Here is a 22,002-nt window from a genome sequence, read left to right as displayed (position 1 = left end):
AACCGTTGAAAAGCCTACTTGAAAGATATCATAGGGCCACATGAATAACCAAATTTTCTTGTTTCTCATGGTGTGAAAATTATGATTTGCATCTAGGACAAAAAACTTTCAGAAACATTTTTCTGTCATTAGTATTTGATGGGCATCATGCATGCTTCATTCGAACACTGCGAGAGGAAATTGATCGGCCAACGCCTGATAACCCGCCACATTAGGATGAAGGTGATCTCCTGAATCATATTTCTCCAGCAACTGAGTGGGCGCCTGCGGATCCCTCACAACCCGGTCAAAATCCAGTACCGCATCAAACACACCACTTTCCCGGATAAACTTATTGACTCGTTGACGAGTCTTCTCCCGCACAATGTTTGAATAAGGCTGTACATAGTCAGAGCTCGGTGACGAGCCGAACGGTGTGATGGTAGCACCAAAGATCGGAATACCTAGAGCATGCACCCGTGTCGCGATCTGTTGATATGCTGCAATGAGTTTCTTCTCAATGTCCGCTTGTATGGCTGTATCGGTATCAGCAAAGCCAATATCATTGACGCCTTCAAAGATCATCGCATATTTCACTCCAGATTGTGCTAGAACGTCCCGGTCAAGACGGCTGATCACACTTGGACCGAGGTCATCATGTAGAATACGATTCCCGCCAGCGGCCTGATTGAGAATGGCGATGTTTGACGTGGGTCTATGCTTTTGCATTCTTGCTAGCAATAGATCCGGCCAGCTACATTCATCAGCCATGAACATGAACTGCGGGAAAAGTCCACTTACCGATTATTGCCATTTGCAGTGCTTCCTCGCCCATCGGTAATACTATCTCCAATGATCACAAAGCCACTAGTCTCGGAAGGTAGTAAAGCCTCTATTCCACTGATGAAGTACCTGGGGTAGATGTCAGATACCGGATCACATTCAGGCTAAATAAATGGCTTGCAGAAGAGCGTCTCACCAATGATCTGTGCTTTTAACAGAGGAGTCTGTGAGGTTCTCTGCGCCAGTCCAATCCCCGAAAGTCAGGTACGAAGTCGTCCTGCTTCCAGGATGACCAGTAATTGAGAAACCCTGCTGGCCCTCTGCGAGATATATGTTGATCATGAGAACTGATTGGGCCTTCACGTGGAACTTTATTGGGTCAGACACAATCAGTCCACCGTTCGAGATCTCCACATCCGGGCTTCCATTGAAGAGAATAGTTTTCAATGTCTCTGTCTGTAGGTCGCTGACTCCCGCTTGCTGCTTCGCTGGTAGACTGATAGTCACTTTTGTGATCTTGAGATCGTTTTGTCCAAATGCATTAGAGAGTCGAATACGGATATCTCGTGCAGCCAATGGAACCTGGAGAGTTTGACGGATAGTAGTGTTACCGAAGACAGAGGTGGATCCATTCTGCGCTTCAGTGTCAGTATCAAGAAATTGTTGAGTGCGAGAGTGGTATCCAACATACAAATGGAAGAGGCGGTAGATTTTTGGGTTCGACCAACTGGGGCATTGTGGTCCATATATTCACCCAGTGGGAGTCTCTCGCCTCGGCGTCATAATTCCGTTGGGCCAGTAAAGGGTAGGACGACACTAAATGGACGCAGAGAGCGATTGGAAATATAGATCTTAGTTGAAACATAGTCACTCGTGTCAACCATCAAGTACAAGAGTGGCGTTTTACTCCACCTCCCGAATCGATCCTCTGTCCGCAATTTATAGTCATTTACCCGACGATAGTCTCCGGATAATCTGGGTAAAGTCTGCAAATTCTTGCTCACATGTATATGGCCCCGCCGCATATGCTCTCTATTAGGCCTCCGCAGAGCCCAGAAATTCCAAAGCCCAACCGGGGCCCACTGATGGGTTATGCGCCTAGGGTATAGGCCCACTGTAGGCTAAGGGCCCCAGAACTGACCCCAAATAGTACAAACATCAAAGTTGACCCTCCATTTTAATGGGCTTGTAATTACCCTTTGTTCTACTCCAGATTCTAAAGTTTATCCTAAGGTAATATTTAGTGAGTTCGAGTTATTAAAAATGAGATAATATATCTCTCCCTGTCTCAGTTTCTACGAAGACAAATTGCGGGGAAGTGGCTAAATACAGCTACTGTCTCTGGGGGCACCCTGGATAAAGTTGGGTAAATTCGGGCACTTTGAAGCATAGAACTGGATAAAAAAACCTGGGGATGAAGATTATAGGAAGCGAAATGCCCAAATAATTCATGCTGTAATATCTGCATTAACGCCACGATGACGGGGGTGTACATGAAGGAACGAGAATATGTAAACCTCAGGTTATCCTTACTGTCCGCGTGTTATGTATCAGGTACAGATTGCCGTCCTATAATGAGTTGCTGCACTTTGTAGAGACACTATTGTCTGGTTTAAGAATAGCAAGCAATTAGACTTGGGTCTCAAAATGGAATTGACAGTGTTAGGATGATTGCGTTGCATCGCTGCAGCAAATTTACTCATATCTCTCAGAGAAAATATGTAGAGATTCACATAAAGTTGAAGTCCCAAGAATTTTACAAAAAAAAGCTTAGAGAATTCTCTCATCCAATATGCTGTTATATTCCAGGGTGGCTTGACACGGTGAGGTCATGCGACAGATGCAACCCTACTCTGCACATTGGAATCAGGTTACGCTTCCCAATTCCACGGCTTCTAAATCTTCCAATTGAAGAAATATCGAGAAAGAAAATAAACACAAATAGAGCAAGAGTAAAGCAGCAAGCCACGATCTGCAGGGGGTCTCAAGGGAGAGAAAGGGGCAGTTGCGATACGAGCATATACTATCGGGGATATACCACCAAGGATTCAAATGGAAACTTGCACGAGATATCCGTTCCCCGCAGATAAGCCTATGGACATCCATCACGCTCAAATGCGACGGTCTCCGGCGATCCTTGCCTGTTCAGCCAGAGCTTGATGCGGAGAAACGTGGGGGTGCTATCCATGCACTGGCGATGCAACATTCCCGTCTTATCTAATAGAACAAGGGATCTCGCGTCTCTCTTGATAAGCTCGTATCTGGAGCTTCATAACATTAAATACTGTACCGACTTGGCTTTTCTGTATTTCTTTCTCTACACCGTGGATCTAACATGTCGAGTGCAGCGCGCGCACCGTCGCCTGATGGCACAGTGAAGAAAACAGACACCTTGGGCACTATCGAAGAGCCAAACACACTAAAAGGCTATGGCTCTATCCCGGGTGTGATAGACGAGGTGACCCGAGTTATCGACCACAAAGCTGAACGGCGTCTCTGTCGGAAGTTTGACTATCGTTTGCTCCCAATCCTGGCGGTTATGTGTGAGTGTACCCAGTCGTGTCAGTGATGCAAGACTGACTGGCGACAGATCTATTCAATGCCTTGGACAAGGGAAATCTGGGAAATGCAGAAACCGATGGTATGAGCAAGGGTATGTGAGATCCTTGATCCAAGCGGCAGACACTTGGCACTAATGAAATGGGTAGACCTCAACTTCAAGCCGAATGAGTACAATCTCCTATTATCGATCTTCTTCGTTCCGTTCGTGATCTTTGCGCCGCCCTTCTCCATGCTTGGAAAGAAGTTCAGTCCAGCGCGCGTACTTCCAATCCTGATGTTCTCATTTGGTTCTTTCACGATGCTCTCCTCAGCCGCCTACAATTTCAGTGGCATGTTCGCGTTGCGCTGGTTCCTAGGCATGTCCGAGGCTGCATTTTTCCCACTCGTCATCTATTACTTGACCACATTCTACCGTCGTGGCGAGCTGGCTCGTCGTCTGGCTATTTTTTACGCGGCATCGAACATTGCAAACGCTTTCTCCGGACTCATTGCATTCGGAGTATTCCAGATCAAGGGATCTCATATCCCTAATTGGCGCTACCTGTTCATTATCGAAGGTGGCGTCACTGTTCTCTTCGCTATATTTGCGTTCATATATCTCCCACGAAGCGCCGCCGAGGCGAAGTTCTTATCAGAGGAGGAGAAGGCGCTAGCTTTCCATCGAATTCAAGTCGACTCCAGTGCAGTGGTCAACGAGGAGTTTAGCTTCCGCGAGGCCCTTGGTATCTTCAAGCAGCCCACTACATATGCCTTCTTGTGCATTGAAATCTGTCTCGGTGTACCTTTGCAGGGCGTTGCGCTCTTTATGCCGCAGATCGTCGGACGACTGGGTTATCCCACTGTCAAAACCAACCTGTATACCGTTGCGCCGAATGTGACAGGAGCAGTGATGCTCCTTGTGCTCGCCTTCTCCTCTGATTGGACCAGACTCCGATCGCCGTTCATCGTTCTGGGATTCCTGTTCACTTTCGCCGGGTTCATGATATATGCATCTATTGACGATGTTCAGAATGAGATTCAGGTCGCTTACTTCGCAACTTTCATGATGACTTGGGGAACCTCTGCCCCATCTGTGATGCTCAGCACTTGGTATAATAACAACATCGCCCACGAGGGTCGCCGTGTGCTGTTGACGAGTATCGGCGTGCCATTGGCTAATTTGATGGGCTTGGTGAGTAGCAACTTGTTCCGGAAACAGGATGCACCTAAGTATATGCCGGCGCTGATCAGCGTTGCTGCATTTGGTGCTACTGGCGCTTGTTTGACGGCTGCATTAGGATTTTATATGTGGTTGGATAACAAGCGGCGAGACCGTCATGATGGAGTCACGATCCGGGCATGGGATATTCCAACGGAACGAATGAGAGATGGACCGGCATCTGTTGAGTTCCGGTGGTTTTTGTAAAGGGGAGGTCGAATGTCGTATTTGTAGTTAGTTGAGCGAAATGAATATCCATCTGTCCATAGGCCTTTTTCTCATCCCGCTGATAACACAGCGCCCGTTGCGAGCGAAGTATCACCGCAAAACGGACAAGATAGGATTTTCTGGGGTGAAGACATGATTTAGCGATTGCTTCTCTTGGAGATATTCAGGCCCCGTGCCATTGCTTCAGAGCCATGAAGTGTTTGTATTCCGGGGCGAAGAATCGGCAGAATAAGTCAGCGAACTTTGTTGACCTTGGGACGACTCGGTATAGAGCAACCGAGGGTGTATTGAACCGAGAGGTATGGAGTCCGTCTAAATTGTTCAGCTAAACCAAAACTGATTCTAGAAGGTTAGTGTCCAACCCCGGAGGCGTGCTTAGCTAAGATGTTGCAGTAGCCCTAAGGAGAGGTCAAATCCTAAAGCTACTCCGTACTTGGCCACGTCGGGCCGGATCGATATAACTGAGTGTCCCTGAGACATAGGTGTTTTTGCTTTTCCCTCCATGTGACCAATCTGACCGATCTCACAATCATGAGCCATTGGGCCCGCAGTGTCCGCCCAGAATGGCAGCCAGATTGACAATCTTTCAATCAGATCTGACGTGTACAAATATTTGCTTTTGGCCACATCCACATCGAACAAGCATATCAATGTGATTCTCATCCAGCACACCGTCTCATTCAGCTTACTAATGTGCGCGCTGGTATCTGTGTAACCTGCCCCGCATCACGTGGAAGGTATTTGGCAGCGTCGACATTATAAAACTATCCGACGGGCCTTACATGGTATCAAGACCTGATTTGGCCAGCTTGAACCTTTTGAATTCACTTCACGCTCTATAGGAAATGGCTTCCAACACCAGCCAAATGTCGCCGTTGCGGCCTGTCACCAGGCATATCACAGGCCATAATGAAGCCGGGAAAGCAGTGGTCCATTCCTCGACGCCGGCTGAATGGGAGACACTCGAAGAAAGCAAGATGGCGTTCAATGTTGTTTACACGACCCAATTCCCTCCAGATCTCAACAATGACGTGGACATCAAGACCCATGAGAAATTGACACAATCCAACGAGCTAGGCCTCGTCAACCCTGGTGGAACCGTGTGCCGAATTGTGGACTTCGCCCCGGACAATCTGGTTGTAGTGCACCGGACGCAGAGTCTCGACTACGGTGTGGTGCTTGAAGGACAGATTGAAATGGTCCTGGAAGATAGCGACCCAGTCCTTATGAACCGAGGAGATGTTGCAGTGCAGAGGGCTACGATGCATGGATGGCGCAACCCCAGCAAGACGGAATGGGCCCGTCTCCTGTTCGTGCTGCAGGATTGCAAGAAATTGACGGTGGCTGGGAAGGAAATGCAAGAAGAATTGGGACTTGCGGCTGGGGTAATCAAGCCAAGTGGCAATGGTCAGAATTAATTTTTCTCGCGTTTTCAGGAATTTGACAATGAATCTCATTTCCAGAGCTTAAACGCTCTATTTAACCTTGATGACCACCTTACCAAAGTGGCTACCGCTCTCCAGGAACCTAAATGCGTCTTTGGCCTCAGCAAAAGAAAAGACCCGGTTAACCACGGGGTGAATCTGAGTTTCTTCGTAGAAACGGATCATCTCCTCAAACCGATCCTTGGGGCCGTTGATGATTCCCTTCAGTGTTACCGTCCGACGAAGCGCCAGCAGGTTGACATTCAGGCGGTCCTCGTCAGCATCAATTTTGCCTGAGACATAGCCAATACAGTTGATCAACCCTCCGAAAGCGATGCAATCAAAGCTCTTCCGCAGTGTCTTGGCTCCGCCAACTTCCAAGATAATATCAGCACCATGGTTCTCAGTCACCTCCATCACTTCCTCTTCCCAATTGGGATTGGTGCGGTAGTTGATAGTAAAATCGGCACCTAGCTCTTTAGCCTGGTCCAATTTAGCATCGGACGAGGAGGTGATAAGCACTGTTTGCAAGATCAGCATTCCTGTCCTATAAACGAGCAGAAGCCGCGTTGTCCACCTTTTGCGCCAGCGGCCTTTGCAATCTGTAGTCCGGCGATAGCTACACCACCAGTTCCCTGGAGCAAGACGTATTCGTCCTTCCCGCCGCTCTGGCCGATCGGTCGCATGCCATTGATAGACATCCACGCTGTGACCGAGGCAATGGGAAGCGTGGCGGCCTCCTCATCTGACATGAAGCTAGGTGCTTTTACTAGACTGTAGTCAGGGAACACGCGGTGGGTTGCAAGGACACCATCCTGTGGCAGCCCCAGGCCCCTGCCCAGCTCCTTCTCGGTCACCTGGCCAGTTTGATGATCGGGCAAGAAAGTTGAAAGCACCCGGTCACCGATTGTCCACTTGGTCACACTAGACCCAACCTGTGTCACCACTCCACACATATCCGAGCAGGGCACGATGGTGGCATCCTGTTCAGCGGTTTTGTGATGTTGATACTCGCCCTTGGTGACTTTTGAAACATTTGTCGGCCTTAATCCTGCATAATGCTCTTGGCGGGCGACTTACCTTCCACGTCGCGGTAGTTCAGTGAGATGGCTCGGATCTCTACCAAGACATCGCTCGACCCGGGTACGGGCATTGGAGCTTCGGTCCGGCTAAGGCTGTCAATGCCCTTCAAGGGCGTGATCCATTGTTGAACGGCCATTATGCCCACCACTTTGGTTGAAAGATGGTATTAACTGAGAAGGACCGCACCAAATTAAGCACTAAAGCTGATTATAAATCAAGTTGGAGAAATTTGGAGCAAGTACCTAGGTATCCATCGCTGAAGCCTCCATGTGGGGTCGAGGAGGGGCTGCAGAAGCTGAGTCATCAAGGCATTTGATCTCGCCAACTTTTCTGCAATGGTGCAGTAGCTTTGTCTCAGACGAAGACTACTTGGAAATCTTTTGAATGCCGACCCTGCCTGTCCGATTATCTGACACATGAAAGAACTCCGAGTCCGGCCAGCAAAGATGAACAGTGCAAAGTGGACCACACAGCGGGGCCTAACTCCGCCAAACTCCGATGGCCCTGTTCTATGACCTGATCTCCGTTCCTCGTTTCATCAACTATCACAGCACCTTTCAAAATGGGCAACACATCATCCCCAGCTCCAGATGAGCATCCACATGTAAAACCAGGTACGTCAACCTCCATCACCGGCGTTATCAAGCTAACTCATTCCCGTCAAGCTCATATCCACCACTCACCGGTTACTCACGCCTTCCCGCGGTTACCTCAAGCCATCGCCCACCGAGGGTTCAAAGGCCAATATCCCGAGAATACTTTACTATCAATCGACGGAGCGATTCGAGCAGGAGCTCAAGCCCTCGAGCTCGACCTTCACACCTCCCGCGATGGGATCGTGGTGTTATCACATGTAGGCATAACACACTTCACAATCCAGGACCAAGCTTATTGATTCAAGGACGCAAGTCTCATGCGCTGTTACGGTATCAAGAAGAAGGTCATCGACTGCGACTGGGAGTATTTGAAAACACTACGAACTCTACAAGCCCCCCATGAACCGATGCCCCGGTTGATTGATGTATTGGAATACCTAAGTCAACCAGGCCGGGAGAATTTCTGGATCTTGCTAGACATTAAGGTTAGATAATTTTCTACGTTCGTATACTCTCTCGGAAGACTTACATCCCACCCCGATTCTCAGCTCGCAAACGAACCCTTCGATATAATGGAACGAATCGCCAAAACTATCGAGTCGGTACCCATACCCGCAATCGGAAGAGAATGGCACCGAAGAATCGTTCTTGGCTGCTGGTCTGCACGGTACCTACCAGCACGAGCACAGCATCTACCACCATACCCAGTGACGCTAGTCTGTGTTGACGTGAGCTATGCGCGCCAGTTCCTCCAAGTACCACTTGTATCGTTCAATATCAACCAGATGATCCTGATGGGCCCGCTAGGGCGAGGGTTTTTAGACGAGGTGCGCGCTGCCGGACGGCTTGTGTATGTTTGGACTGTAAATGCGCCGAACCTGATGCGTTGGTGCATCCGACACGAGATCGACGGTGTGATATCCGACGAGCCGGGACGATTCCGGCAGGTCTGCGAGGGATGGCAGAAGGAACATACTGGTGTATTGGGTATTCCGAATCCCAATTTAGATCGGATCCCGCTGGGACAACGGGTTGAGATTATTGCTGTGGCGCTCTATGTCATTTGCTTTGGGTGGATCTTGAAGCGGATGTATCTTGCTCCGGTCGAGAGACTAGAATTCGAGGAACGAAAGTCGAAATAGGTGTATAACATCGGGCTGGGTTGGGAATGCTATGTTGATGGCTAATGATATAATGACGCATGATTTTGAGTGGATGAAAGTTGGGAAAGATGATTATGTCTATTAAACTTGTAAATCTTGTACAAGAGACAACCAAACGCCAAGCCGAAAGAGAATACATTGGATACATTTCGGCATGAGGAATCAACAAAATACACCCCGGATGATGGCCCAGTATCGGAAATCGTGCCAATGGGGTGTATTCAATACATGTATAGAATAGCCCCGATGCAAAGGAAAAACAGATGATCAACGCCACTGCCAGCGAAAGTTGGATAGGTGAGATAGCACAGAGGGTATATCGCGATATATAAACGAATGAAGGAAGTGGGGAACGCCATCCGCGATAGAGAAGCGGAAAAAGGGAACGTGCAACGCGCTTTCCAAGATTCACAAGAGAGAACAAGATGATTTACTCAAACCATCATAAGCTTAGTGGTCCGTCGTTCAGGGAAGCGTCCTCCACCTCCACCTCCAGCCGCAGGTGGGAATCTAGGACCGGGGTAGAGTCCTGGTCCAGGCCCCGGCCTTGCGCCAGGTGGAGGGTACGATCCCGGTGGGAAGTGACCAGACTGTGCGAGGGGAGACGAGCCTGGCATGGGACGGCGACGACCAGGGGGTCCAGGAGGTCCAGGGGGAGGCGGAGGGTTTGAGGCAGCTGCTGCTCTCCGAGCATCTCTTTCACAGAAGACTTCGCCGTTCCATTCGAAATAGTCGCCCTTGAGAAGGACGTGACATGTACGACACTGCAGACACTGGGTGTGGAATCGACGGCGATCTGGGCGTGCAGGGTTCCGCTCGACGGTTTCCAGATACTGGCCCTCGATACCGGTGTGACAACCGGCGCAAAGGGAGCCGTTGCGCTCGTGATAATGTTGCGCGCAGTAGGGTCGGTTGTTAAGGACGTAGAAATCGACTGTTTGGAAAGGGGAGTGGCATTCGAAGCAAACGAAGCAACCGCGGTGATAGCGGCCTGTGAGACGACCGTCTGAGGATGAGATTGATTTTCCTGTTATCGTCTCATTGCATCCCTTGCACTTTCCCTTTGACCGGCCAGTCGCGGACCGGGTTGGTGTTATTGGTGTTTTTGGTTGTGGGGGGATTGGTGCGGTGAATGAACGTTGGGGTGGTGCTGGCTTTCGGGGGATAGATGCTTTTGGTTGTGTTGGAGTCAGGGTCGGGGTTGGGGGTTCTTTGCTTTCTGCAATCAACGACACGCCGCCTCTGTTGATTGAAGGGTCTGTAGGTGAATCCGGGCTGAAGAAAGCAGCTGGGATGGGAGGGACATCTTCCATGGTGCTTCGTGTACGACCGGGTATTTCTAGAACGGTTTGACGGGTCCGGGAGGGCATATCTTCAACCAGGGGTAATAGATTCAGCTGCTCTGTGGGCTTGTGTCGGTTCAAGCTGGCATCGGAGGGAAGACTGGACATGGAACTACCACTGCGAGTATCGAAAAGCGATGAATCCGAGCCAGAGCCTTCAGAGTGATTCATTTGGTCATCTAGACCTAGAGCCCGGGCGAAGCTAGTGACGGAAAATGCACTTGTAGTGCTTGCGTTAGAAAGTTTCCTCGGTGCATCACTACCTAGTTCTGCTTCCGCTGTCGCGGGGTGGAGAAGTGTTTGTCCAGGGCGGAAAGGAATATATTCAGTGTGATCCTGAAATGGAGGGGATTCCTCCGGGAGATCGTGTAGTCCGGTAGTTTGGTTCTGACCTGTAGGAATACCAAAGTCGAATCCACTAGCCTCTTCCTTGCTAATTCGGGATGAAACCACCGAGGCGTTGGAATCACCGGGGACAGACGTATTATGGGGGGTTCGGAGAGGTGCCAATGGCACTGGGGGTGTATCTTCCATAAATGACCGGAATCCACGCGAGAGGCTGTTGGCTGATGACCTTGTTGTGGAATCACCGTATCGACTGCTGGCGAAAGACGACCGGTAGCTGCTGTGGCTCACCGCCGAATCCTCCCTACGATGGTTCACATCAGGGGACTTGGGTGGCATTGGACTAGGTGGAAGCTGTATATTCTCTGGCTTTACACCCAACCCCATTCCCGGCGACGGTGCCGGTCGTGATTTCAGCAGATTCCGATCCATCATTGGACTTGGTGTTCTCACTTCAGTCGGCGACCTGTTTCCAGGCATGGGAAATGAGAAGACCGTCTCCAACTTGCTCTCGGATTGATCTTCGGTCGGACTGTGGGACGGGCGCAGTGTAGATGGTGCAGGACTGGCAGGGAACGGTGATAGATTGACACTATTGGCCGGTGTCGGCATATTGGGCTGCAAGAATGCTCGATCTATATGTCGGATTAGTCGCAGATCCCTTCAACTCCCCACATGGCGATTTGAGACTAACTTGCAGCGGAGGGGTCTATGGCCGAAGGAGGTCCCCGGCTAACCTTTGCCTCTGTGAATCGGTCTGAATCAAACCCAGCCGATGGAGGCGGTGATGGAATAGGTGCAACTGGGGCTAAACAAGTCAGCACTTGAATGCCTTTCATGAATTATTCAAAGCCTACCAAATTCATTTCGAATGCAAGTATGATCCCCCATGGAGGAGATCTCGACACTGCACCCACAATTGGAGCATTTTATGGTGGGCAACATGCCCATGTTCATTTCAGCCATCAAAGATCGTTAACATCGAAATTCAGGCCATATCCCAAGATATGGGGAAGTGTTAAGGCAAAAAGAAAAGCTGAAGTTTAGACTCCAGTGTTAAAGCGAGAAAATGCGCTAGTGTGATAGCGTCTCCAGTGTGGAAAGGGGGTGCGTAAGTTGTTCAGGGGTTACATTGGATAGATATACTACTTGCGCAATATATAAATGAGATACATAACTCGACATAGATAATGGTCTGGAGGTCCTCTTTATCCCCTATATCACTCCGTATGTTGTATATTGTACAATATACTCCCGTGGGATCCCCCCCCAACACGACCTGGTGGAGCCAAAACATTGTGCGCACCGGGAAGATATGCACATCGCGGAAAAGACACTGCAATGCGACTGGTCCATATCTGTTGTCTGATCCTCCACCAACACCAATCACAACTGTCTAGGTACTTTGGAATATCTTTTCGATGATGTAAAGGGGATATTCTACTCCCAAATCAAACCTTTCTAGCACGCGCTTTGATAAATTCCAGTGTGATGGTCTGTCATCGGAGTATTCTACAGACAAAACCAGACAAAAACAGACAAAAACAATCGACTTGTTTTTCGCCCCGTCCTGGCGATCCGCGGGGCCTTTTTTTCCCCCTTCCGAACCCACTCATCTCACTGGTCATTGCTTTCCACTCAACGCCATGGATCATGCACGACCCTGACACTTGACCTAAAGTAGAAGTACATACTCCGTACGGGATGTATTGGAGGTACGTTTCTACCGTTTGGGTAGTTGCAAAAAAGAAGCCAAGCCTGGGTGTTTGAGCTTTGAAAACTCGAACGTGTGTGGTGACGTGGGGACAATTAGACAAGCTACGACCCCCGTACTCCGTACGGAGGACGGCGTGTGGGCATATGGGGGGCCTGCTGATTGCGTGCGGGACAGGGACGATCATCTGTCGCGTCTGTGCAGCAGAGGCGGCCCAGGCTGGAGAGATGTGGGAGTTTCTCTCGTCCTCGTTCTCGCTTCACTAACACTTTACATAGTCAACGCAGGCCCCACGTCTCCCGGAGCTGTCGCTGGAGTGCATGGGTTGGCCAGCCATGAAGTGTATCCATTTGAATAAGCACCTGGGTCAAAAGCTCCTGTTCATGTGGGTCCGTGAAGCGATCGCCGCCTGTGGTTGTGGTTAGCTTTATTTACACTCACAAAAAAAGGTCGATAGTTTCCACTGCTTACAAAGATGAATGGCCATGCACCCGACAACCATGGCTGGGGGCACAGATGCATTGGATAATGAAGCGCCACATACTGTCCACACTCCCCTGCGGATGAAAACCTGACCCATCTGTCAATTTCCCTTGAAGTACCTAATGCTGATTGGAAAGTTGGATACTTACATCAGCTTCTTGGATCAGACGCCTGCGCAGAGGTCCAACCGTAGGTATGCTCGGGTCATGCACAGAAAGCAAGATCTGGGCAAGATTGATATATTGATTGCCGATTGCTATAGTCCCAAGGGATTAGCATCTTTTCATATTACAAACAGCTTTTGAACAGCCTTCAGGATACGTCACTTCTTGAAAGATCATCTGATACATACCATGCCAGGGGCACCCGTAACGAATGTCGGGCAACTTAAGTCCCACTTCTACCTCTTCGCCCACAAAATAAGGGTCGAAAGAGTCCGGCCGAGTCTCACTCCATTGCTGATTATGTGCCTTAAGCTCTGCATGCACAGCGACTGAGCGCGGTCCCTCCCCGAAACAAAAGACCAAAACGTCGGCACAATGAGTGATTGCTTGGTTTGCCCACGTGCAGTCACCTGCATCGGGGCCCAGCGAGCTAAACTGGGAATTCAAATTCAGCGACCTCAAATCGATATCTGGAGCCTGGTGGAGACTAAGGGCATTGTAGATCTCCTGGCGGAGGCCACTCCAGTACACAGCCTGCCGTAGGCTTGGAGTTGTGGTCATCATTGATGGACCACGTATGAAAGCCTTTGTCCCGAAGGAGTGGCCTCGAATATCGGACCCGGCGAGTGGAACTATGATCATCATTAACAGGATTCTTCAGACAGAGAGAATTGTATCTCCTCCTCACCGTCAAACTCTTCCAGCAAGCGTAAAATCACAGTAGCAGCTAGCAAATCATCATCCATCGTAACACTGTGGTTGTCCAGCGCAGGAATTAACTTTTCTAGACAGGCTTGATAGTAATGGTCTGACACGAAAGGGTCAAAATTTGTCGTGCGATTCAAATGCCGGGCTGACATGGCCAATATTGCATTGAATAATGTGTCGCAACGGCGTGCTCGGTAAGGGATATGGATAGCGAAATGCTGTTGGCTATCCGTGCAATCAAACTTGACATGGTAGAGTCAGACTAGCATTCATCATTTCAAGCAAAACATCTCCACTTACAAATGGTGCGATCTTATCCACGAAATGTTGCAACAAATGCGCCTCCTGGGGGTCTCTCAAGGGCCATGGCCGCTGGTATAATCGTTCAGGTGTGCCCACCACGGGACCATCTGGTGAAACAACGCTCCTCTCTGTATATACTTGGTTTGAGAAACCATATTGTGGCAAAGGGGTGGTATATGGAGACCCTGAAGACAGCCTCTCTGGTATAGGAATGGGCTCGGCATGACTATGCGAACTCCCAGCCGGCGACTCAACCTCGGCGGTTCTCTCTATCAAAGTATCTGGTTGGCCACTTCCGCTTTCAAGTACAAAGTCAACTGAATACGGCCTGGTGTTAGACTAGATATCAAGAAATTCGGGTGCAGAATCCAACCTCTTGATGGGGGCCGAACCCAAACTTGGTTGCTAGGGAACTTAGTGCGCGTCGATCGGCCCTTTGCCTGTCGGAACTTTGTTTCCCTTTTATTTCGAGTGCATTCTCGACCTGTGCGGACGCATCGGCCGCATTGTGGCAAGACTCCGTCACCTATCGACAGTCAGAGAGCTGGTTCTTGGCGGGCATAGGCAGGATTACATTTATGGTGAAGTATACGACATGGATCACTAAATATTGTCAGATGTCAAATTTTATAAGGATGTTAACTATGACTTACCAACATTGGCTTTTCGGACCGGGCATGACGGAGTTGATTTCTTCACCTCCGTCGGGGATGTTCCCCATTCTCCACTGCGGGGGATTTAATCCGGTGCCACACCATGGTGCAGTGGTGGGATGTACTATATAGGGAGGGATGGTTGTCTTTGCATCGACACTGTACTATCTACTATATGTTCTGGGAAAAACGACAATGTATTCAAAAGAAAACACATGTCCACTTCTCGCAACCTGTATATGATGATATATTTTCAAATCATTCCCGAATAACCCCTACAATCTTACTCCATGACTGATCTTCGACAGAAAAAAACACGCAACAAACTTGAATAACAGACCATTATTCATGATGTGACAGTTCAGTTCTCTTGATTCATCCTATTTGAGATTGGTTTATACCGGAGTCCACTAAACAGTTTAATGATATACCCCTTGCAGATATCTCAACATTCATAGATCATCTTTATTTGAAACTCAAGAAATCTCTGCTACACCTTGCTGAAATGGTAAAACATGCCTTTCGAGACGTTGATCCCGAGATCGGAATGCAATTCAAAAGCAAATATGCAAGGACCGCATTCACCTGACACAACTGCCGGATCTCTTCCAAAACACACCAGCAGTCCTCCAGATTAACATCAAACCCATCCGTACACAACCTTATCTCAAATCTTGCACGCCATATGACACGTTTTCTTGGCCTGCGAGGCAGTCGCCTCAACTATGTGGCAATCCTTGGGGTGGTCATGCCTTCAATCATGTCACTGGGCTATAATCAAGGATTACTAGGAGGTGTTCTCACCCTACCCTGGTTCGAGTTCCAATTTCCAGAAATCGATGTGACCCACGCCCAACCTTCAGAGAAACACCATAAATCGACGTTGCAGGGAACGGTGGTAGCGTTATATGCAGCAGGGGGTCTCCTAGGGGCCATCTCCTGCATCGGACTGGGCGATATGCTTGGACGACGACGAACTATCATAATCGCTTCAATTATTCAAATGATCGGAGCTTTCCTCATGGCTAGTTCTTTCAGCTTGGCCCAGCTTGTGGTATCGCGAATTCTCCTAGGTCTGGGAACCGGTGGTCAACTAGCCACTGTGCCTGTTTGGCAATCGGAGATCTCACCAGCTAGCAAGCGTGGTGCGCACGTTGGGACTACAGGTATTTTTGCTTCTATGGGTCTCACGCTGGCTTTACTTGTGGATCTTGGGATGTCGTATGTCTCGAACAGTGCAAGCTGGCGTGTTCCAGTTGGTCTGCCTATCATACTTTCCCTAGCTGTGATGATATCTACTTCTTATATGCCCGAGTCTCCCCGTTGGCTGATCCAGCACGGGCAAATAACTGCCGCCCGTGAGGTATTGGCAGCCCTAAGAGACACTGAGATGGATAGTGAGATTATCGGGAAGGAAATACTCGACGTGGAGGCCTCGCTGGCTATTGCTGGGGAAGGGTCTCTTCGCCAGATCTTTCACATGGGACATCAAAGGATCTTTCATCGCGCATGTCTTGCGGCAGGTGGATTGATGTTGTTACAATTGACGGGTGTCAACTCGATCACGTTTTACAGTACGTACTATGATCACTCAAGTCCATCCGCTGCCCCTCGCTTATAGATCCGCCAGGTACGACAATTTTCCAAACGCACCTTCACCTCGAAACAACCACATCCAAGATTTTGGCGGTGATTTACCAGTTTTCTGGTGTCTTTGGTGGCATTGTCTGCGTGTCCACTATAGAGCGCTTCGGTCGTCGTTGCTTGTTGTTGTCAAGTGCAACAATCAACACAATCTCCATGGTCCTCGTGGCTGCGCTTAGTTCCCAGTTGACAAACAGCATTGCTATGCATGCAGCCGTGGTTTTCATGTTTATTTTCCACTTCAGCATGATTATAGGTTTTGGCGGGATCCCGTTCCTCTACGCATCCGAGGTATCCCCTCTCAGTCTGCGTACCACTATCAATGGTATCAGTTCTGGCACGTATTGGGCTTTGAGTGTTTTGATCGCCGAAGTCACACCAATTGCTTTCAACGATATTGGGTGGAAATATTTTCTCATCTTTGCCTGTTTCAACTTTGCGATGATACCGATTGTTTATCTATTTTACCCGGAGACTGCAGGTCTGTCGCTGGAAGGTATAGATGAGGTATTCATTATGTCTACGGGATGGCTGGATCCGGTTCGTGTGGCTAAGCAGTTGCCGGAGAAATTAATCGGTCGACAACCCCAGGAAGATTCTCTTTTGGAGAAGAAAGAAAATGGGGAGTCGAAGGCTTGAAGGTATAAATATTTGTTCTGCAGCCCGAGAGTGATGGGATTTGCTAGAATGCTTCAATGAAAAGAGATGGCAATACTCCAGAGGTCTCTATCGATTGCAGACATAATTTCTTTCAATGGGAGACCGCACCATATTTTCGGGATGAACAAGCTTGGAATTGAAGACTTAACCGTAAAGGTGTAAAGCTACAGCAGTAGTAGGCTTTAGTATTGGATGGCTCACATCCCAGGCAGGCCTCAAGGTCAGTTTTGGCATAGCCTGGTGTGGTACAAGCCGTGACGGTCATTTTGAAGAGGGCCAATAGAGGCGTTAGTGGACTCAAAAGGTTGCCGCTGTGGGACTCTCAGCATATTTCATCCATTATCGCATATGATCATAAAGCCCACCAATTTCCTGGTATTATTACATGTGCCGGAACTTTTCATGGTCGAAACCCTAGAAAGTGCTCAATATCAGCAAACTCTGGAATGTGATAGAAACCATCCCACGTCTCCTAGGCAAATTTCCTTGGTGCTTTGTACTCGGTATGGTATTAATTTAATGAAAAGAAATTAAAGGAAAAAAAAAACCCAGCAAATTTTGCCAAGCAATGGGCTGACCGCCATTCTGCCCCGCGGATGCCCCTCGGTGCAGCACGGTTCAACCGAGGGCTCGTGGCCTGATACACATGTAGATAGAGGCATAGAGTATGTAGTATATTGAGTCCGTAGATTCAATCCAATTGCACTTGTAATCTAATGCTCATCAAGAATAGGTAACGTCACCGAAGTTCGTATCCGGAAAGGAATGTACCGGGCCAGGCACCAGACCGTGGGACTGGCCGCAAGCGGAGCACGTCAGGTAATCGGCATAAAACTGGAGATTTATGAACGGGACACTTTGAATTGAGGTATTGGTTGTACACCCTTGTACTCCGTACGCGTACAAGGGAAATATCCAGATGCAGGAACAAGAAGACTAACGGTGCGATATCGGCTAGACTATCCAGAGAATAGACGGTGAGATATGACAACCAATGATAAGATCAATGCCAGCAAATAGCTTGAATTTAAAAGAAGTAAAAAGAAAGAAAAGAAAAAAAAAAGGGAAGCCGGGGGATCGGGGGACTAGACACCGGAGACAGGCGGAGACCATATAAGGTGGCCCCTACTGCCACTTCCTCTCTCTTCTTCTTCTTCTCTCTATCCTCAATCACATCACTCTTGTCCGTTTATTTTAGGTTCGTATAAACCTTGTCAGCAGGTCAGATCACTTCTCGTTGAGACAGTGGTCACATACAACCGCCACAATTTTCGCGACAAGTCTTAACTCGTAAGTGTTCCCCTATTCAGAGCCATATAGTTCAATTGCTAACCCCCCAATAGCCGGCACCACCCGTTCAACGGCCGACGCTCATCCAACCGTGGAGGAGCATCGGATTGCGCACCCTATATCCGCTAAAGCTACGCTATCACACACACTACTCCAAATTCGCCAATTCATCCCGTTGTGAACGCAATGGCTCCTCACGCTAGCTCGGATGTTGCCAATGGCACCCTGAACGGGTCGGTTCGCCAAGAACTGTTTACTGTCCAGTCTCCCAATGTCGTCTACACCGATGACGAGATCAAGTCGAAGTATGCCTATCAGACTACTGAGATCACCCGCACTGCGGACAACAAGTTGGTTGCGACCCCTAAGGCTACCAACTACAACTTCAAGGTCAACCGCAAGGTTGGCAAGGTCGGTATGATGCTGGTCGGTTGGGGTGGAAACAATGGTTCCACCGTCACGGCCGGTATTCTGGCCAACCGTCGTAAACTCTCCTGGGAGACCCGCGATGGCAAGCAGACCTCCAACTACTACGGTTCCATCGTCATGAGCTCCACTGTCAAGTTGGGCACTGATGCTAAGACCGGCGAGGAGATCAACATCCCCTTCCACGACCTCCTCCCCATGGCCCACCCTAACGATCTGGCCATTGGCGGTTGGGATATCAGCAGCTTGAACCTCGCCGAGTCCATGGACCGTGCTCAGGTGCTGGAGCCCACCCTCAAGAGCCAGGTCCGCAAGGAGATGGCCGAGATGAAGCCGCTGCCTAGTATCTACTACCCTGACTTCATTGCTGCCAACCAGGAGGACCGTGCCGACAATGTCATCAAGGGTGACAAGGCTTGCTGGGCTCACGTCGAGCAGATCCAGAAGGATATTCGCGACTTCAAGGCCCAGAATGGCTTGGATAAGGTGATTATCATGTGGACTGCCAACACTGAGCGCTACGCCGACATCATCCCCGGTGTCAACGACACTGCTGACAACCTGATCAACTCCATCAAGACTGGTCACCTGGAGGTTGCTCCTTCCACCGTGTTCGCTGTGGCCGCAATCCTTGAGGACACTCCGTTCATCAACGGCTCGCCCCAGAACACCTTTGTCCCTGGTGCCCTTCAGTTGGCCGAGCAGCGTGGTGCTTTTATTGGTGGTGATGACTTCAAGTCTGGCCAGACCAAGATGAAGTCGGCCCTTGTTGACTTCCTCATCAACGCTGGTATCAAGCTCACCTCCATTGCCAGCTACAACCACCTGGGCAACAACGACGGCAAGAACTTGAGCTCCCAGAAGCAGTTCCGCTCCAAGGAGATTTCCAAGTCCAACGTCGTCGACGACATGGTCGCTGCCAACCACATCCTCTACGAGAAGGATGAGCACCCCGACCACACTGTCGTCATCAAGTACATGCCTGCTGTCGGTGACAACAAGCGTGCTCTGGACGAGTACTACGCCGAGATCTTCATGGGTGGCCACCAGACCATCAGCTTGTTCAACATCTGTGAGGACTCGCTTCTGGCCTCGCCCCTCATTATCGATCTTATCGTGCTCGCTGAGATGATGACCCGTATCAGCTGGCAGTGTGAGGGCGAGGGTGACAACTTCAAGGGCTTCCACAGCGTCCTGAGCATTCTCAGCTATATGCTCAAGGCTCCCCTGACCCCTCCCGGTACCCCCGTCGTCAACGCCCTGGGCAAGCAGCGTTCCGCTCTTATCAACATCTTCCGTGCTTGTGTTGGTCTCCAGCCTGAGTCGGAGATGACCCTTGAGCACAAGCTGTTCTAGAAGATGCTTCCCTAGTTTGATCATCTTTATGCACCAACCATAGTCACTCGTTTATCAATACAAGCTGAAACATGCTACAACCCTACTTCTATTTTCAAAACCGTAGATTACATCCAAGAGTCCTCTCATCTAAAAACATATGATCTCTCTATTCATTGATCCAAGTAAGCCTCGAGAATTACGCGTGTTAATAAAGCCATCAAGTATATGCAAGTATATTCTAATGTTTTCTAAATACGTTCGACTCTAGTTGGTCCGACCAAGCTCAGAATAAGCATTCAGAGCCAACTGTCCACCAAGATGCGCATACAAGATATTGCCACCCTTAATCTCCCCACGACGAATCATATCCATCATGCCGGCAAAGCTCTTCCCCTCATAAACTGGATCCGTAATAAAAGCCTCCATCCTCGCCGCATACTCAATCGCATCCCAAGTCTGCCGATCTGGAACCCCATAAATCCCAGCATGATACCTCTCATCAAGCTCCACATCCTCCTCCGTAATATCCTCCTCACAAAGCCCAATCTTAGCAGCCGTATTCTTCGCAATCCTCAAAACCTGCGCCTTAGTCGCCTCAACAGTCGCAGAAGCATCAATTCCAATAACCCTCCTCTTCCCATCCTCAGGATAAATCCGTTCTAACAACTTAAAGCCAGCAATCATCCCCGCAAACGTCGACCCAGTAACAGCACAAACAAGAACCGTATCAAAGAAAACACCCATCTCCCTTTCCTGCTCCCGGACCTCAAACGCCCACCGCGCAAATCCCAACCCACCAAGCGGATGATCAGACGCTCCAGCAGGAATATAATACGGCTTCTCGCCGTCCGCTCTTGCCTCCTCAACAACAGCTTGAGCGGTGTTCTTATGCTCGATCCCGAATCCGGACGGATCGAGTCGCACGTCGGCGCCCATTAGTCGCGATAGCTGGATATTGCCCGTACTCTCGTAACCCGGGTCGACCCATTCTACCCAGTGTTCTTGCACAAGACGGGCTTTGAGACCTGAGCGCGCGGCGACGGCGGCGACTTGGCGCGTGTGGTTGCTTTGGACGCCGCCGATTGAGACGAGGGTCGTGCAGCCTTGGGCTTGGGCGTCGGCGAGGAGATACTCCAATTTGCGGGTTTTGTTGCCGCCGTAGGCATAGGCGGAGTTGAGGTCGTCGCGTTTGGCGTAGATGGTTACGCGGGGGTGGGGATTGTTTTTGGCGAGATCGGCGGTTATGCGGGGGAGGGGGTGGATTGGGGATGGGCCTAGGAGGAGGGGAGTTCGGGGGATTTTGGAGAAGGGGGTCGGGAGGGTGATGGGGTTGGTTTCTGGGGTTTCCATGGTGTTGGATGGAGTGGTGGTTTGGTGGTGGTTTTGGTGGTTGAGAGACTTGCTCTGAGGTTGAAATAAGTGAAGTAACGGTAGCAATGATATACTGGTTGTAGAGATGACTTGTTATAAGTTGATCTAATATACTTGGGCATGATATCGTGGACTATATACCCCTCATAGATATCGCCGCGGCGATGCCCGCGGCGAACGGAGGTGGGTTTGATAACAGGAGCCGGTGGACACCTGTTAGGACCAGCGTGGATCTTCCATGTGACCCACACGTAACCCAGGACTTACATCAATAGCCGCGGGATCACATCGAAGGCACCGCGCAATCTATGCTCCCACGGACAAGACTCCGAAATCCCCGCCCAGTTTGCATCAACGAGCTGCTGATATAGACCTACCGAAGGGAATAGGATCCTAAGGATCTCTAGGTTCTTATCAATTAAATTATATACCACTTCTACTATTACTATACATTATAGGAGAACCTCTAGGACTGGCTAAAAGAATATATATCGGACCAATGCCCCTCTGACTCTCGAAATCATAATCTTATATATAATATACA

General features: G+C 49.5%; 10 protein-coding genes across 10 annotated transcripts; 5 read left to right on the top strand and 5 right to left on the bottom strand.

Annotated features, from left to right (window-relative positions):
* Positions 1-156: 156 nt before the first annotated feature.
* Positions 157-1,627, bottom strand: N7500_003743 (SGNH/GDSL hydrolase family protein; the record flags this gene model as incomplete). Its single annotated transcript, XM_056674889.1, has 4 exons — positions 157-733; positions 781-891; positions 959-1,395; positions 1,454-1,627. 4 exons carry the CDS (start codon positions 1,625-1,627, stop codon positions 157-159), a joined length of 1,299 nt encoding a protein of 432 aa, XP_056535414.1.
* A 1,470-nt stretch (positions 1,628-3,097) lies between these two features.
* On the top strand, positions 3,098-4,729 carry N7500_003742 (putative MFS transporter; the record flags this gene model as incomplete). The annotated part of the gene is made up of 3 exons (XM_056674888.1): positions 3,098-3,305; positions 3,353-3,415; positions 3,471-4,729. 3 exons carry the CDS (start codon positions 3,098-3,100, stop codon positions 4,727-4,729), a joined length of 1,530 nt encoding a protein of 509 aa, XP_056535413.1.
* An 866-nt stretch (positions 4,730-5,595) lies between these two features.
* Positions 5,596-6,168, top strand: N7500_003741 (cupin domain-containing protein; the record flags this gene model as incomplete). The annotated part of the gene is made up of 1 exon (XM_056674887.1): positions 5,596-6,168. One exon carries the CDS (start codon positions 5,596-5,598, stop codon positions 6,166-6,168), a length of 573 nt encoding a protein of 190 aa, XP_056535412.1.
* A 57-nt stretch (positions 6,169-6,225) lies between these two features.
* Positions 6,226-7,393, bottom strand: N7500_003740 (zinc-dependent alcohol dehydrogenase family protein; the record flags this gene model as incomplete). Its single annotated transcript, XM_056674886.1, has 3 exons — positions 6,226-6,695; positions 6,752-7,198; positions 7,255-7,393. 3 exons carry the CDS (start codon positions 7,391-7,393, stop codon positions 6,226-6,228), a joined length of 1,056 nt encoding a protein of 351 aa, XP_056535411.1.
* A 426-nt stretch (positions 7,394-7,819) lies between these two features.
* On the top strand, positions 7,820-8,995 carry N7500_003739 (glycerophosphodiester phosphodiesterase; the record flags this gene model as incomplete). The annotated part of the gene is made up of 4 exons (XM_056674885.1): positions 7,820-7,871; positions 7,923-8,110; positions 8,159-8,338; positions 8,402-8,995. The coding sequence occupies 4 exons, from the start codon at positions 7,820-7,822 to the stop codon at positions 8,993-8,995; spliced, it is 1,014 nt and encodes a 337-aa protein (XP_056535410.1).
* Positions 8,996-9,450: 455 nt separating this feature from the next.
* On the bottom strand, positions 9,451-11,670 carry N7500_003738 (LIM domain-containing protein; the record flags this gene model as incomplete). Its single annotated transcript, XM_056674884.1, has 3 exons — positions 9,451-11,339; positions 11,399-11,512; positions 11,562-11,670. 3 exons carry the CDS (start codon positions 11,668-11,670, stop codon positions 9,451-9,453), a joined length of 2,112 nt encoding a protein of 703 aa, XP_056535409.1.
* A 1,026-nt stretch (positions 11,671-12,696) lies between these two features.
* N7500_003737 (uncharacterized protein) lies at positions 12,697-13,925 on the bottom strand (the record flags this gene model as incomplete). The annotated part of the gene is made up of 5 exons (XM_056674883.1): positions 12,697-12,827; positions 12,890-12,989; positions 13,051-13,157; positions 13,254-13,697; positions 13,754-13,925. The coding sequence occupies 5 exons, from the start codon at positions 13,923-13,925 to the stop codon at positions 12,697-12,699; spliced, it is 954 nt and encodes a 317-aa protein (XP_056535408.1).
* A 1,489-nt stretch (positions 13,926-15,414) lies between these two features.
* On the top strand, positions 15,415-17,012 carry N7500_003736 (Major facilitator superfamily domain general substrate transporter; the record flags this gene model as incomplete). The annotated part of the gene is made up of 2 exons (XM_056674882.1): positions 15,415-16,303; positions 16,351-17,012. The coding sequence occupies 2 exons, from the start codon at positions 15,415-15,417 to the stop codon at positions 17,010-17,012; spliced, it is 1,551 nt and encodes a 516-aa protein (XP_056535407.1).
* A 1,497-nt stretch (positions 17,013-18,509) lies between these two features.
* On the top strand, positions 18,510-20,105 carry N7500_003735 (inositol-3-phosphate synthase INO1; the record flags this gene model as incomplete). Its single annotated transcript, XM_056674881.1, has 1 exon — positions 18,510-20,105. One exon carries the CDS (start codon positions 18,510-18,512, stop codon positions 20,103-20,105), a length of 1,596 nt encoding a protein of 531 aa, XP_056535406.1.
* Positions 20,106-20,351: 246 nt separating this feature from the next.
* On the bottom strand, positions 20,352-21,437 carry N7500_003734 (putative 1-aminocyclopropane-1-carboxylate deaminase; the record flags this gene model as incomplete). The annotated part of the gene is made up of 1 exon (XM_056674880.1): positions 20,352-21,437. One exon carries the CDS (start codon positions 21,435-21,437, stop codon positions 20,352-20,354), a length of 1,086 nt encoding a protein of 361 aa, XP_056535405.1.
* Positions 21,438-22,002: the final 565 nt, after the last annotated feature.

The sequence above is a fragment of the Penicillium coprophilum genome (assembly GCF_028826855.1).
Source record: "Penicillium coprophilum strain IBT 35676 chromosome Unknown utg000002l_segment0_segment1, whole genome shotgun sequence".
Lineage (NCBI taxonomy): Eukaryota > Fungi > Ascomycota > Eurotiomycetes > Eurotiales > Aspergillaceae > Penicillium > Penicillium coprophilum.
This window is presented reverse-complemented; position numbering and strand designations above follow the sequence as displayed.